General features: G+C 34.3%; 1 protein-coding gene across 1 annotated transcript; it reads right to left on the bottom strand.

Moving 5' to 3' along the window:
• Positions 1 to 483: 483 nt before the first annotated feature.
• LOC105757002 (NKG2-A/NKG2-B type II integral membrane protein-like) lies at positions 484 to 12,315 on the bottom strand. The gene is made up of 6 exons (XM_023725829.1): positions 12,038 to 12,315; positions 11,510 to 11,593; positions 10,884 to 10,919; positions 9,771 to 9,922; positions 1,111 to 1,211; positions 484 to 796 (listed from the first exon to the last, which is right to left on the bottom strand). The coding sequence occupies exons 1-6, from the start codon at positions 12,222 to 12,224 to the stop codon at positions 679 to 681; spliced, it is 678 nt and encodes a 225-aa protein (XP_023581597.1). The 5' UTR covers positions 12,225 to 12,315; the 3' UTR covers positions 484 to 678.
• Positions 12,316 to 12,740: the final 425 nt, after the last annotated feature.

Below are 12,740 nucleotides of genomic sequence, written 5' to 3'. Positions count from 1 at the left end.
GCAGCTGCGGAGAGGATGTTTGGTGCAGGCCAAGTTAAACTGCCACAGACACTATCTTTCTAACTGAGGTCCAGCATTTTCTCTTGAATAAATATTCCCTGTATTGTCTCAAGCCTTTGTTTAATTCCCAGAGTCTTGAAAAAGTTGATCTGAAAATTTTCTTCCCTTTATAAAGTGTTTTCTTCCCTTTATAAAGGATATTTACAGAAGTCTTCACTCCACCATTCAAGAAGTCTCAATCCCCAGAAGAGTTTTCACTGTGGAAACCGTTAAGCTGGTATGAAAAATTGTTTTGAAATGTAAATGGCCAATCATACACAAAAGAATAAAAATTTGAGCGCTCACACAACCAGATATTCAGATTTCTTATAAAACTCAGTAATTTAGATATTTTTATTTTGTTACAAATTTATACAGATAAGTAAACATATTTAACAATATAAAGACTCATGGAACACAAGAAAGTTCTTATACTCACGGTTATATTTTGTTACAGAAGAGGGTACGGATGAAAATCAGCCAAGGGAAGAAGTACATAGGGGAAACTCCAGGAGGGTTCCAAATGTGGAGCTTCCAGATGAACAAATAATCTAATTTGTTATAAGACTTTTACAATTATGATATTATTTCCATTTCATGAAATATAAAGATACCTGAAGGACTCCAAGCTTAGGTGTTTTAACTCAAAATCGCATGCTTACAAATGTATATTTTTTCATCTCCACAACTGGCTGATTGAAGGCTATATTGAAATACCATTACACAGTTGTATCTAGGATTTGATGGCTCTGTAATCCTGTAATGCATAAAAATGCATAAACCAATTATACTTTTGTGTGGTAATCCATGAAAAAGGCAGTGTGTATGCAACAAAAACAGAAAAATATTATAAAAATGGGTAATGACATTTCTCACAAAATATTAGTAATAATTTTTAGAAACACTAAGTACTTCATTCTTAAGTAATATTTATATCAATATTTCATGTCATTAATTTTCAATTTCTTTCTACATGTCTGTAATTCAATTTAGTCCTATTTATTAATATTACTTATCTGAATTTTTCTTTTGTATTTTTTCTTCTATATGATGTCATTCAGAAAAACTTACGTTTGGTTGGAAGGTGAGCCATTTATCCAGAACCAGGAATTATTACTGCTTTCACGAGAGAGTCCAATCCATGAAGAAGATGATAGAATCTTCATAAACATCTACAATAAAACCAAAAAAAAATCTGTTTTAATAACCATTATAAAGACTTTTATTACTTAAAAGCATGCAGGTAGTGTTTTCTTTTACTTCATCTTTAATTTTCAAAACAAGATAAGCGTGCTAGATTCTAACACCAAAAAAATATTAAAGTTGAACATCAAATTTCATATTGTCAAAAACTTTCACAAATGTGTTGGCTTTTCATCAAAAATAACTATTTAAATATTAATTCTTAATAGTCTTATTCTCCTAGTTTTACTAAAAAAAGTTTAAATTCCTGTAACAATAGTTGCCAGGGTTTGATAAACTAGCATAACCAAAACATAACAAACCTACTTCCATTGATTTGATTCCGACTCGTAGCGCTCCTATACGAGAGAGTAGATCTGCCCCATAGGATTTCTAAGGCTGTAATCTTTACAGAGGCAGACTGCCACATCCTTCTCTCATGAAAAAGCAGCATAGTAAAGGTTTAAAAACTCTCCAGATACTATTACATTCTTCCCTCCAAAACAGTGTATTTTTCTACTATGTTTCTCAGAGTTTGGTTTTGTAAAGGAAATTAAAGGGCTGCCATTGAGGAGATACATGACATAGAAGTCAAACATTTGGTTTTCTGGGCCCCACCTCTTTCTTCAACTAGACTAGTCCTGCTTCTACCACTTTTTGTGCTGGTAGAAGGTTTAATTTAGAAAGACAGTGACACACAAACATACTGACACTCATACCAATTGAGAGAGAGAGAGAAGGATCCAATACCTAGTGAAACTATACTTTCAGGTATGAAGGGGAAATAAATACATTCTCAGATGTAGGCAAACTAAAAGAAAGTGTCAACAGCAAACCTACTCATTACAACTGACTAAGAAAGTTCTTCAAATAGAAATGAATAAGAAAGACTGTTGAAGTGTCAGAAGGAAGAAAGAACAATGAAAACTCCTAGCCACTCCGTGTACAACAGAACGAAACACTGCCTGGTCTGCACCACCCTCACAATCGTTATTATGCTTGAGCCCATTGTTGCAGCCACTATATCAATCCATCTCATTGAGGGTCTTCCTCTTATCTGTTTGTCCTCTGCTTTACCAAGCATCATGTCTTTCTCCGGTGACTAGTCCCTCCTGATGACATGTCCAAAGCCAAAGTATGTGACATGAAGTCTCCCCATTCTCGCTTCTAAGGAGCATTCTGGCTGTACTTCCTCCAACACAGATATAGTCCTTCTGGCAGTCCGTGGTGTATTCACTATTCTTCGCCAACACCCTGAATTCAAAAGCATGGATTCTTCTTCAGGCTTCTTAACTCATTGTCCAGCTTTCACATGCATATGAGGCCATTGAAAACATCATGGCTTGGGTCAGGTACCTTAGTACTCAAAGTGATATTTTTGCTTTTTAACACTTTAAAAAAGAGATCTTTTGCAGCAGATTTGCCTAATGCAATACACCATCTGATATCTTGACGGCTGCTTCCATTTTACAACTTCAATCTTTTCTCCATTTATGATGATGTTGCTTGTTGGTCCAATTGTGAGGATTTGTTTTCCTTAGGCCGAGTTGTAATCCACACTGAAGGCTGTAGTCTTTGACCTTTACCAGTAAGTGCTTCAAGCCCTCTTGGCTTTAAGCAAGCAAGATTTTGTTATCTGCATATCAAAGGTTGTTAATGAGTCTTCCTCCAATCCTGATGCTGCGTTCTTCTTCATATAGTCTTGCTTGGATTATATGCTCAGTACACAAGATAAATAAGTACGGTAAGAATACAACCCTAAAGTACACCTTTCCTGATTTTAACCGTGCAGCATCCCCTTGTTTTGTTCGAATGATTGCCTCTTTGTCTGTGTACAGAATCTACATGAGCACAATTATGTCTTCTGGAATTCCCATTCTTCATAATGTTATATATAATTGTTATGATCCACTCAGCTGAATGTCTTTGAATAGTCAATAAAACACAGGTAAACATCTTTCTAGTATTCTCTGCTTCTGGCAACGAACCATCTGACGTCAACAATGATATCCCTCATTCAGTTCTGAACCCAGCTTAAAGTTCTGGCACTTCCCTGTCAATGTATAGCTGTAGCTGCTTTTGAATTATCTTCAATAAAAATTTTGATAATTTTTGCACTCTGATCATTTTTCTCTGGAGTGTTTATAAATATAGATCTGATAGGTTAATTTTTCTTAATGGAAAGTCTATGTCATACAAACACTAATCCAAGAAAAAAAAAGAAATTGCAGTGACTGTATTACTATTTGTCACAGATTAAATTATATCCCTAAAAATGTGTCTGTCAATTTGGCTGGGACATGTTTCCCAGCATTGTGTGACTCTCAACCATTTTGTCATCCGATGGGATTTTCCTATGGATTGTAAATTCTATCTCTATGATGTTGAGATGGGATTAATTGCAGTCATGTTAGTGAGATAGGACTCAATCTAGAAGACTGGATTGTGTCTTCAGCCAATCTCTTTTGAGATACAAAAGTCAGAAGCAAGCTAAGAGTCAGGGGGACCTCATACCTCCAAGAAACGAGAGCCAGGAGAATAATGCATCCTTTGGACCCAGGGTCCCTGAACTTAGAAACTCCTTGACCACGGGAAGACTGATGACAAGCACCTTCCTTCAAAGCCGACGGAGAGAGAAAGCCTTTCCCTGGAGCTGATGTCAACAGTTTGGACTTGTAGCCTACTAGACTGTGAGACAATAAATTTCTGTTTGTGAAAGCCATTCACTTGTGGTATTTCTGTTATAGCAGCCCTAGATAACTGAGATACTATGTAACAAACTAATATCCAGAACAAGGAATATTACAAGAGTTAAAGAGGACCATTATAGAATGATAAATGAGTCCATTGATCAAAAAAGACAAAATAATTTTTAATATGTATGCACCTAACATGAAAGTTTCATATACATAAAGGAAATCTGATAGAGTTGAAGCTGAACAAGACAAATCCACAGTTATATCTGTTGACTTTAGTATTCTTTTTTCTGTATCCAATAGAACACGTAGACAGAAAATCTTTAATAGAAGAGTTGAACATCACGATCAACTATCTTAACAAAATGGACATTCAAAGAACACATCACACAATAACGTACATTCTTGTCACATGCACATAGGATATTCACCAACATAGACCATACACTGGGCCATAAAACAAACATCAACAGATTTTAAGGAACCGGACACATAGAAAATATTTTTTTTAATACTGTGCAATATAATTAGAAATTAATAATAAAAGAGAATATGTGAAGAATTTAAATAACCTAAGAGGTCAATGAGAATGTCAGAAAGAAATTTAAAAAAAGGAATAGAATGAAATGAAAACACAGCATATCAATATTTGTGAATTGTAGTTAAAGTAGTGTTAAGAGGTAAATTCACCACATTAAGTTCTTATTTTATAAGATACAAAAGGTGTGAAATAAATTATTTAACTTCAACTTCAAGGAAATAAAGAGAAAAACTCAAATAAAGAAGGAAAAATACATAAACATAATATCATAAATTAATGAAAATGAAAACTGAAAAACAATAAATAAATGAAACCAAATCATTTTCTTGGACAGATTAATTAAATTGATGAACCTCAAACCAGAAAGACGAATACCAAGACAGAAGCCATAAATTATATACAGTAATAAAAAGAGGGGACACAACTACAGATGTTAGGACCATGCAGATCACACAGGGCTGGGCAGCCTTTTGCTGTGTTGTACATAAGGTCGCCATTAGCTGGAGGGGACTTGAAGGTAACTAACAACAGCAACAACAACTGCAGATATTACTGAAATAAAAACAAAGAGTAAAATGTTCTGAAAAACTGTATGCTAATAACTTTTGCAATCTTGGTAAAAACAAATTATTGAAAGCCCCAAAGATTACTCAAAAAATAAATTAATTAATAAAAGATATACTAAGAATATACCTAGTAATTCTATGTGTTAACAAGGATATAGATGAAATGAAACTCTCAAACAATTTTAGGAGTGGACAATGGTGCAAACATGTTGAAAATATTCCGCCAAGATTTTATTTTAAAGTTAAACATACACCTCACCTATGATCCAGCAGTTTCACTTGAATTCCACAAAATTGAAAATGTATGTACACATAGCTTTTTGCACAAGCTTTTTCATAGTAGTTTTTTTTCAGAATAGAAAAATTATAGAGACAATTCAAATGTCCATAAACAGGTGAATCGATCAACAAATTAGGGAATATGTACTCACTTGTCAAGTGAAGCATTGATAGAAGAAAAACTAAGATACCACTTTGGAAATCAAGCATCTGAAAGTGAGCGCTTGCGGGATGAAGGAAATATTGTGTTGCTTGGTGTGGTGTGTTCGTAGATGCATATATTTGTCAAAGTCATTGAACTGTACGTGCAAAACTTGGGCAGTTGAATGCAAGTGAGTTATGCTTCACTTATAAAATAACACAAAAAGAATAGATGAAATCGCCACCTTGATGTACACATCCGGATGTTAACTAACAATTGAACGGATAAACAAATTGTGGCATATCCATACACGTACTACTCATGAATGAAAATAATAAACTCTTGAAAAATGCTACAGCATGGACGAATTTTAAAATAATTATGTTAAATGAAAGAAATAAAAAAATGTGTGATTCCATTTATAAAAAATATTCTAGAAAATGCCAAATAACCACTGATGATAGAAGGTAGATCAGTGCTTGTCTATAATTGGGGATGGGTGAAGGGTGGGAGAAGGGGCTATAAACGTGATTAATGGAACTTTTGAGGCTAACAGTTGTATTTACTATTTATAAATGATGGTTTCACAGGTATATACATATATTAACTCAAGAAATTATATGATTTAAATATGTACAGTTTATTTTATGTCAAGCATACCTCAAGAAATGGTTTCAAAAGGGAGAAAAAGTAAACTTCCTTATTCTGATGGAGTTGTCTTCAAAAACACCAACAGAACACGTACCCAGTGATGGAATGATTAAAGCTCTTATTGCGACATAGGTCAATAAAACTGTGATGTCCAATATCACTTTTTCTCCTCAGTTTTGAAGTGAGCAGTCTTTCAAGTAAATACATAAATAAACTAGGTATAAATTGTAATAGAAGGAATAAAACTGACACAGGTCATACATGATTAAATTTTGTGGCAGAAAGTCAAAAGGAACTTAAAGGCAAATTACTAGAATTAATAAGTGTGTTTAGAAAGATTGCTGGATACAAGGTCAATGTCCACATATCATTACGAAGGATAAATTAGAAACATCAGAAAAGGAAATACAAAAGATAACCAGAGACAAATCAAACAAAAATTTGATTTCAAATTTCAAGACTTCTACACAAAACCATGCTAAAGAAAATAAATGGAGGATAAAATCAGGTTAAGATACTACATTATTAAGATGTCAATTTTCAACAATTATTGATTTAACATAACTTAAATAGAGTCACATCATGTGTTTTGAGAATATTTATATAGAAATGTAAAGGGCTAAAGGTAGAAGAAGTGAATAAATCTTGAAGGAGAACACTGAATAGATAGAAAATAGAAAGCTTTAGTGATTTTGCCTAAGTGTTATAGAAGCAAGAAAAAAACAGCAGAAAAGTGAAACACAGTAGTGACCAAGAACATAACCACATACAAACGTACATTGATATCCTTGACTTATGACAAAGTTGGCCGCAAAGAGGAATAGATAACTGATTATTTTTACCATAAATTATGCTCAACCAATTAGATAATGATGTAGAAAAGTATAAACTTTTATCAGCATTACAAAATAATAAAAGTCAACAGATTATACATCTGGACCAATATATCTTAACTGGGCCAATAAGCAACCTCATGATAAATGGAGTAACTATTGAAGTTGTCAAGGATTTCATTTTACTTAGAGCCTTAATCAATGCCCATAGAAGCAGCAGTCAAGAAAAGATAACACATTATGTAGGGCAAATCTGCTGCAAATGATCTCTTTAAAACGTTAAAAAGCGAACAAGTCACTTTGAGGACTAAGGTGCACTTGACCCAGGTCATAGTGTTTTCAGTCACCTCATATGTATGTGAAAGCTGGAAAATGAATAAGGGAGAGAGAAGTAGAATTGATGCATTTGAGTTAAGGTATTGGAGAAGAATATTGAATATACCATGGACTGCCAGAAGAACGAACAAGTATGTCTTGGAAGAAGTACAGCCAGAATGCTCATGAGTAGCAAGGATGGCCACACTTTGTTTCACACACTTTGGATATGTTATCAGGAGGGACCAGACACTGGAGAAGGACATCATGCTTGGTAAAATAGAGGGTCAGTGAAAAAGAGGAAGACGTTCAATGAGATGGATTGACACAGTGTCTGCAACAATGGACTCAAGCATAACAACACTTATGAGGACAGCACAGGACCGGATAGTGTCTCGTTCTGTTGTACATGGGGTCGCTATGAGTCAGAACCAACTCGACGACACCTATCAATACATCTAAATGTAATAGGTAAACATTTTCAGAAAAAAAAGATAAAATATAAAACTGACAGATTGATTTAGTAGATTATCTATACTGAAATTTGATTAATTACTAAAATAGCTCCAAAATAAGCACTAATAATATAAATGAGAAACTGGACTATGCTAATAATAACTCCATTCATTAAAAGACTCCAGTGTGGGAGTAAACATGTAAACCACAGAGAAAAGTAAAACTATTATAAAGTTATCAAATCAAAAAGAGATCATATTCAAAATATGTCAAGAATTTATTGGTGGGGAAAGACAGACAATCACAGAGGAAAAACAGACAAGAGACCTGAATAGGCACTTGATAAAAGAAGATGTTCTAGTGGCCAATAGCACGTGAAAATGTGTTCAATCTAACAATAATTAGGAAAATGTCTATTAATGTAATAATGATACTATCATAGAACAATCAAAACTTCTACTTTTAAAATTTCTCATACTACTAAGTTTTGATGAGGACGTGGATCAAGGGACAGGTTCAAACACTGGTCGATAATATGTGTATGTGTGCTATGAACTGGTAAACTGTTGGGATAATTTAAAAATATTGACATATACATACACCTATAACCCTACATGATCCTAGAATTTCATTCCTGTGCATCTAGGTAATATATTGACAAAGTACACCCAGAAAGATATTTAGAGAATAATTACTCATAATAGCTAAATAATAGCTAAGTATTATCTTAATAGTTAAATTTCACCACAGGATGGATTTTAAAATGTTTATTCACATAACAATGAGTTCCTGGTGGTACAAATGGTTAAGCACTTGACCACTAATGGAAAGTTTGAAGGTTCAAGACCACCCAGAGGAGCCTGTAAAGTCAAGCCTGGCAACCTACTTCTGAAAGTTAGAGCCACTGAAAACTCTTGAAGTGCAGCTCCGCTCTGAAACACATGGGCCTCTGTGAGTCGGAATCATCTCCATGGCAACTGGTTAGGTGTTTTCTTTTCTTTGGTGGGTTTACTCACACAACACAGCAGTGATAATGAACAAACTACAACTAACTGCAACAATATGGTTCACCTGCACAAATACCGTATGTGACTAAAAGGAGGTACTAAAAATGCATGCTCTATGATTCCATTTATATAAACTTCAAACCGAGCAAAGCTAATCTGTAATAAAAGTCAGGATAGTGGCTTGGGAAGAAGACAGAGAAGTGATAAGAACATACATGGGGCAGAGCTAATGCGGAAAGGGCGGCTACCATTTTCTATTTCTTGACCTGGTTTGTAATTACATGGGTCTATTCATTTTGAGATTAATCTTTACAATTTTGATTTATTTGTTTATGGTCAAATGAAAGATCAAACTTTATTTCTGGAAAAAAATTTACGGAAGCATTGCTTTTCATGAATAGCAAGAACTGGAAATAAACCAATGTATTTTAACAGCATAAATTATAAATAAAGCATTTTCAAGCCAAATAATGGAGTACTATGTAGCCTTGAAACAAATGAAGCACAACTCTGGAAAACTCAGTCTTAGAAGAATCACAGTCAGAATGCTCCTTAGAAGCAAGGATGGCGAGACTTTGGCTTGCTTACTTCAGACACGTCATCGGGAAAGACCAATCACTAGAAAAGGACATCTCGTTTGGTAAAGCAGAGCGCCAGTGAAAATGAGAGAAACGTTCAGTGAGATGAATGGACAACAAAGGACTCAGAGACACCAATGACCATTAAGATGGCACAGGACCAGACAACGTTTTCCTCGTTCATAAGGTCTCCATGGGTCGGAGTCATTTCAAGGGCAACTAACAACAATATGGACAAAAATATGGGTGAATCCTAAAAACACAATTTCAACTGAAATATGTAAGACACTAAACACTTCCTGTAGTATAATTCTCTGTATATAACCTGCAAAGTAGGCAAATCTTTATTGTTTAAGATGCATAGGAAACATATGGCACATCAGTAATGTTTCTGATAGTTGTTATTCACTCAAATATATTTTGTATCCATTTATTTTAGTATGTTATACCTTTCAATAAAATATTTCAAATATTTGAAATCTTACCATTTCTTCTTCATTATCTATATAAAACAGATTAGATTTCTTAGAAACACAGGCCATCCGACTCTCAGTCCAATTTTTTATATCACTGCTAATATAATAGCAATGGTTGGAATAGGAGAACCACTCCTCTGGACAACGGTGACAATGATTAGCTGAAAAAAGGATATGAGTCACTACCCAGGAACAATTTGAATTAAAAAATATAAATTAGTTGACATATTTGCATAGGCTTAAGTATGTATCTATATAACCTATATATGCAATGTCATGCACTTACACATACATATAAAAAAATACATACCCACAGAAAAGGTCAGCCTCCCATTCCCTAATACGTACAATTAAAAAGCAAACAAACAAAAGCTCTATCCTATACATCTCCTAAAAACCACTGAACAACACCAGTTTTTTAGAATAACAAAATTATTTCTTATCTTATCATGCTGTTGTTATTGTTGTTAGGTGCTGTCGAGTCAATTTGCAACTCATAACAACCCAATATGACACAGTAGAACTTCCTCATAGAATTTTGTAGGCAGAGCCCTGGTTGCGCAGTGGTTAAGAGCTTGGCTGCTAAGCAAAAGGTCGGTAGGTCAAATCCACCAGCCACTCCTTGGAAACCCTACGGGGCAGTTCTACTCTTTCTTATAGGGTGACTGTGAGTTGGACTCAAGAAGAACGAGTTTTGTTTGTATGGTTTTGTTTAATCTTTATAGGAGCAGTAGGAACTTTGAGGCAGTTGTCAAAAGAAGGCTATAGAGATCGTAAAAGAATATTTCCTTTTAACTTTTGAACAAGAAGGAGTTCCTCATATGATCTTTACTTATGAAAATGTATTGCTTTATTTTTGAAGTTTTTAAAAAATCTGTTATTATTTCTTCATGACATAAAATAGAGACAAAATCCAATCTTAATATATCAGCCCTGGTGGGGCAGTGCTTAAGAGTTTGGCTGCTAACCCAAGGGTCTGCAGTTGAAATCCACCAGTTGCTCCTTGGAATCCCTTTGCGGGCAGTTCTAAACTATCCTATAGGGTCTCTAGAAGTTGGAATTGACTCACTGGCAATGGGTTTGGTTTTGGTTTATATCAGAACTTTTAAAATTATGACATACCTTTCTGAGTTATCTTCTCATCCATCATTCCAATAGCTAGAAAGATTGTAGTAATTATCAGAGAGATTAATATTTCTGTAATAAATCATAATAATTTTAGTTTCCTAGCTTCAAATTTAGTATAACATTTAAAATTGTAATAACGTATATTAAAAATGATTTAAACATCAAAAAGTAGTAAAGTAATGAAGGTTTTTGCAAAAACATTTGGACAGTCTAATGGAGAAATTTTATCACCTCTTACAGTATTTCGATTAACTACATTCAAATATGAAATTTTATTCACAATAAGTGTTCTCAGTCTCTCATTGCAAATCTTTGAGATGTGACATACACACACATGTGAACACACACACACACATACTATACAAACATTTAGAATTATAAACATATACTATCTACGATCATTCTGTGTATTTATACTTTCGAAAATCTCAGAATAACTCTTCCACATTTAATGCACATTGAGGAGGCATTCTTTATTTACTAAGACTAAAAAACCTGTTAAACATATCACACAAGTACATACGTTAAAATGAGAATTCTATTCCATAACATGTGAAATATACAGAGGCACTTTCAAACCTTTAAAAGGAATATTCCCTCATAATCTTTCAAAAACTTACAGTTATTACTTGTGACTGTCATGGTTATTACACCAGCCGTCAAGACAAGGCAGATGAGTCCCAGGGTCCCAGCAATGAGCTTCCCTGGAGGTGATGGGAGATGTGCAGAGAGAGAAATGGAAACATTGAGAAAGGATGAATGGAGCCAGTGTCCAGAGTGTTTACATACAGGAGAACCCAGATGCACAGGGAATCATGTACAGAAATACTGGACATTGAACTCACATTCTCCATTGTAATTTTTCTCTCAGAGTATACCATCTCATTTTCAGTAAAATAATAGCCCATGAGTTGTTCTTCAAAGCCCACAAATTTCAACAATGTCTCAACAGAATTAAGCTTCTCATTTCCTAGGAGAACATGATATCCGTACTTCAGGTCTGATCCTCAAAAATGAAAACCAGTTAGCCTACTCCCTAACTCTGACTACCCTTGCTCCATGTCTTCATTTTCACCCATTCCCCACATTTCTGCACCAGAACTGCAAATTCTAGTGCAGTTATATTGAGAACTGATTAGATGATTTACCTTTGCAGTGGAAAGTCTTGTCCTTCTTTTGAAGATCGTGAGAAGCACTGTGAAGGTTTAATTCCACACAAGTTATTTCCTGCTCAGTGACTGAAAAGGAGCTATGAGCGTCCTTAGGTTTGATTTGCTGCCTTTTTGGCTTCTTGGCCAGGTTCGGTTCTGAGTAAGATACTGTCTGATTATTCATCTCTGCAGCTGAGGGGTGTCAAGGTCTGTGCTCTATGAGAAACTGGGCTTGAGAAGGAAATACGTGCTGTGTACATGACAAGATCAAATTAGGTGGGGAGGAGGGTAAGTATCAGTGCTCACTTTGTCACTGAGAATCTAAAGTTCTGGTTCTAATTGACTTAGAGCCTTATACAAATGTCTCAGGGAGGAATAAGTAATTTTTAAAGATATTCTGCATTAAATAAAATGTTTTTGGTTGAAGTAATAAAAAGCACTAAATTATTGAAGAATAAAGAAGTTCATGAATAAGAACATCCTTAATTATTAAAAGTCATATTCCACAGAAATATTTTAAACTATTATAATACCTAGGTTATAAAATAAAACGCTGTATTGTTTAAATTAAAAAAAAAAAAGAATGGATCGATTTATGACAATATTGTAACACAATGTTTAACAACTGAGTGCTCCAGAAAAGTGGGAATTGGCAGGTCAGCACATATCAAAATTTATTACACTAAACTACCTTAATGTA

The sequence above is a fragment of the Trichechus manatus genome, unplaced genomic scaffold (assembly GCF_000243295.1).
Source record: "Trichechus manatus latirostris isolate Lorelei unplaced genomic scaffold, TriManLat1.0 scaffold00439, whole genome shotgun sequence".
NCBI lineage: Eukaryota > Metazoa > Chordata > Mammalia > Sirenia > Trichechidae > Trichechus > Trichechus manatus.
This window is presented reverse-complemented; position numbering and strand designations above follow the sequence as displayed.

Excerpts from the sequence above, each read along its gene's own strand:
- LOC105757002 (XM_023725829.1), bottom strand. The coding sequence starts at position 12,224 with ATGAATAATCAGACAGTATCTTACTCAGAACCGAACCTGGCCAAGAAG. Across the intron at positions 11,594-12,037 it reads CAAGACTTTCCACTGCAAAG|GGAAGCTCATTGCTGGGACC; the intron begins GTAAATCATCTA and ends CATCACCTCCAG. Across the intron at positions 797-1,110 it reads GGCTCACCTTCCAACCAAAC|GATTACAGAGCCATCAAATC; the intron begins GTAAGTTTTTCT and ends TATGCATTACAG.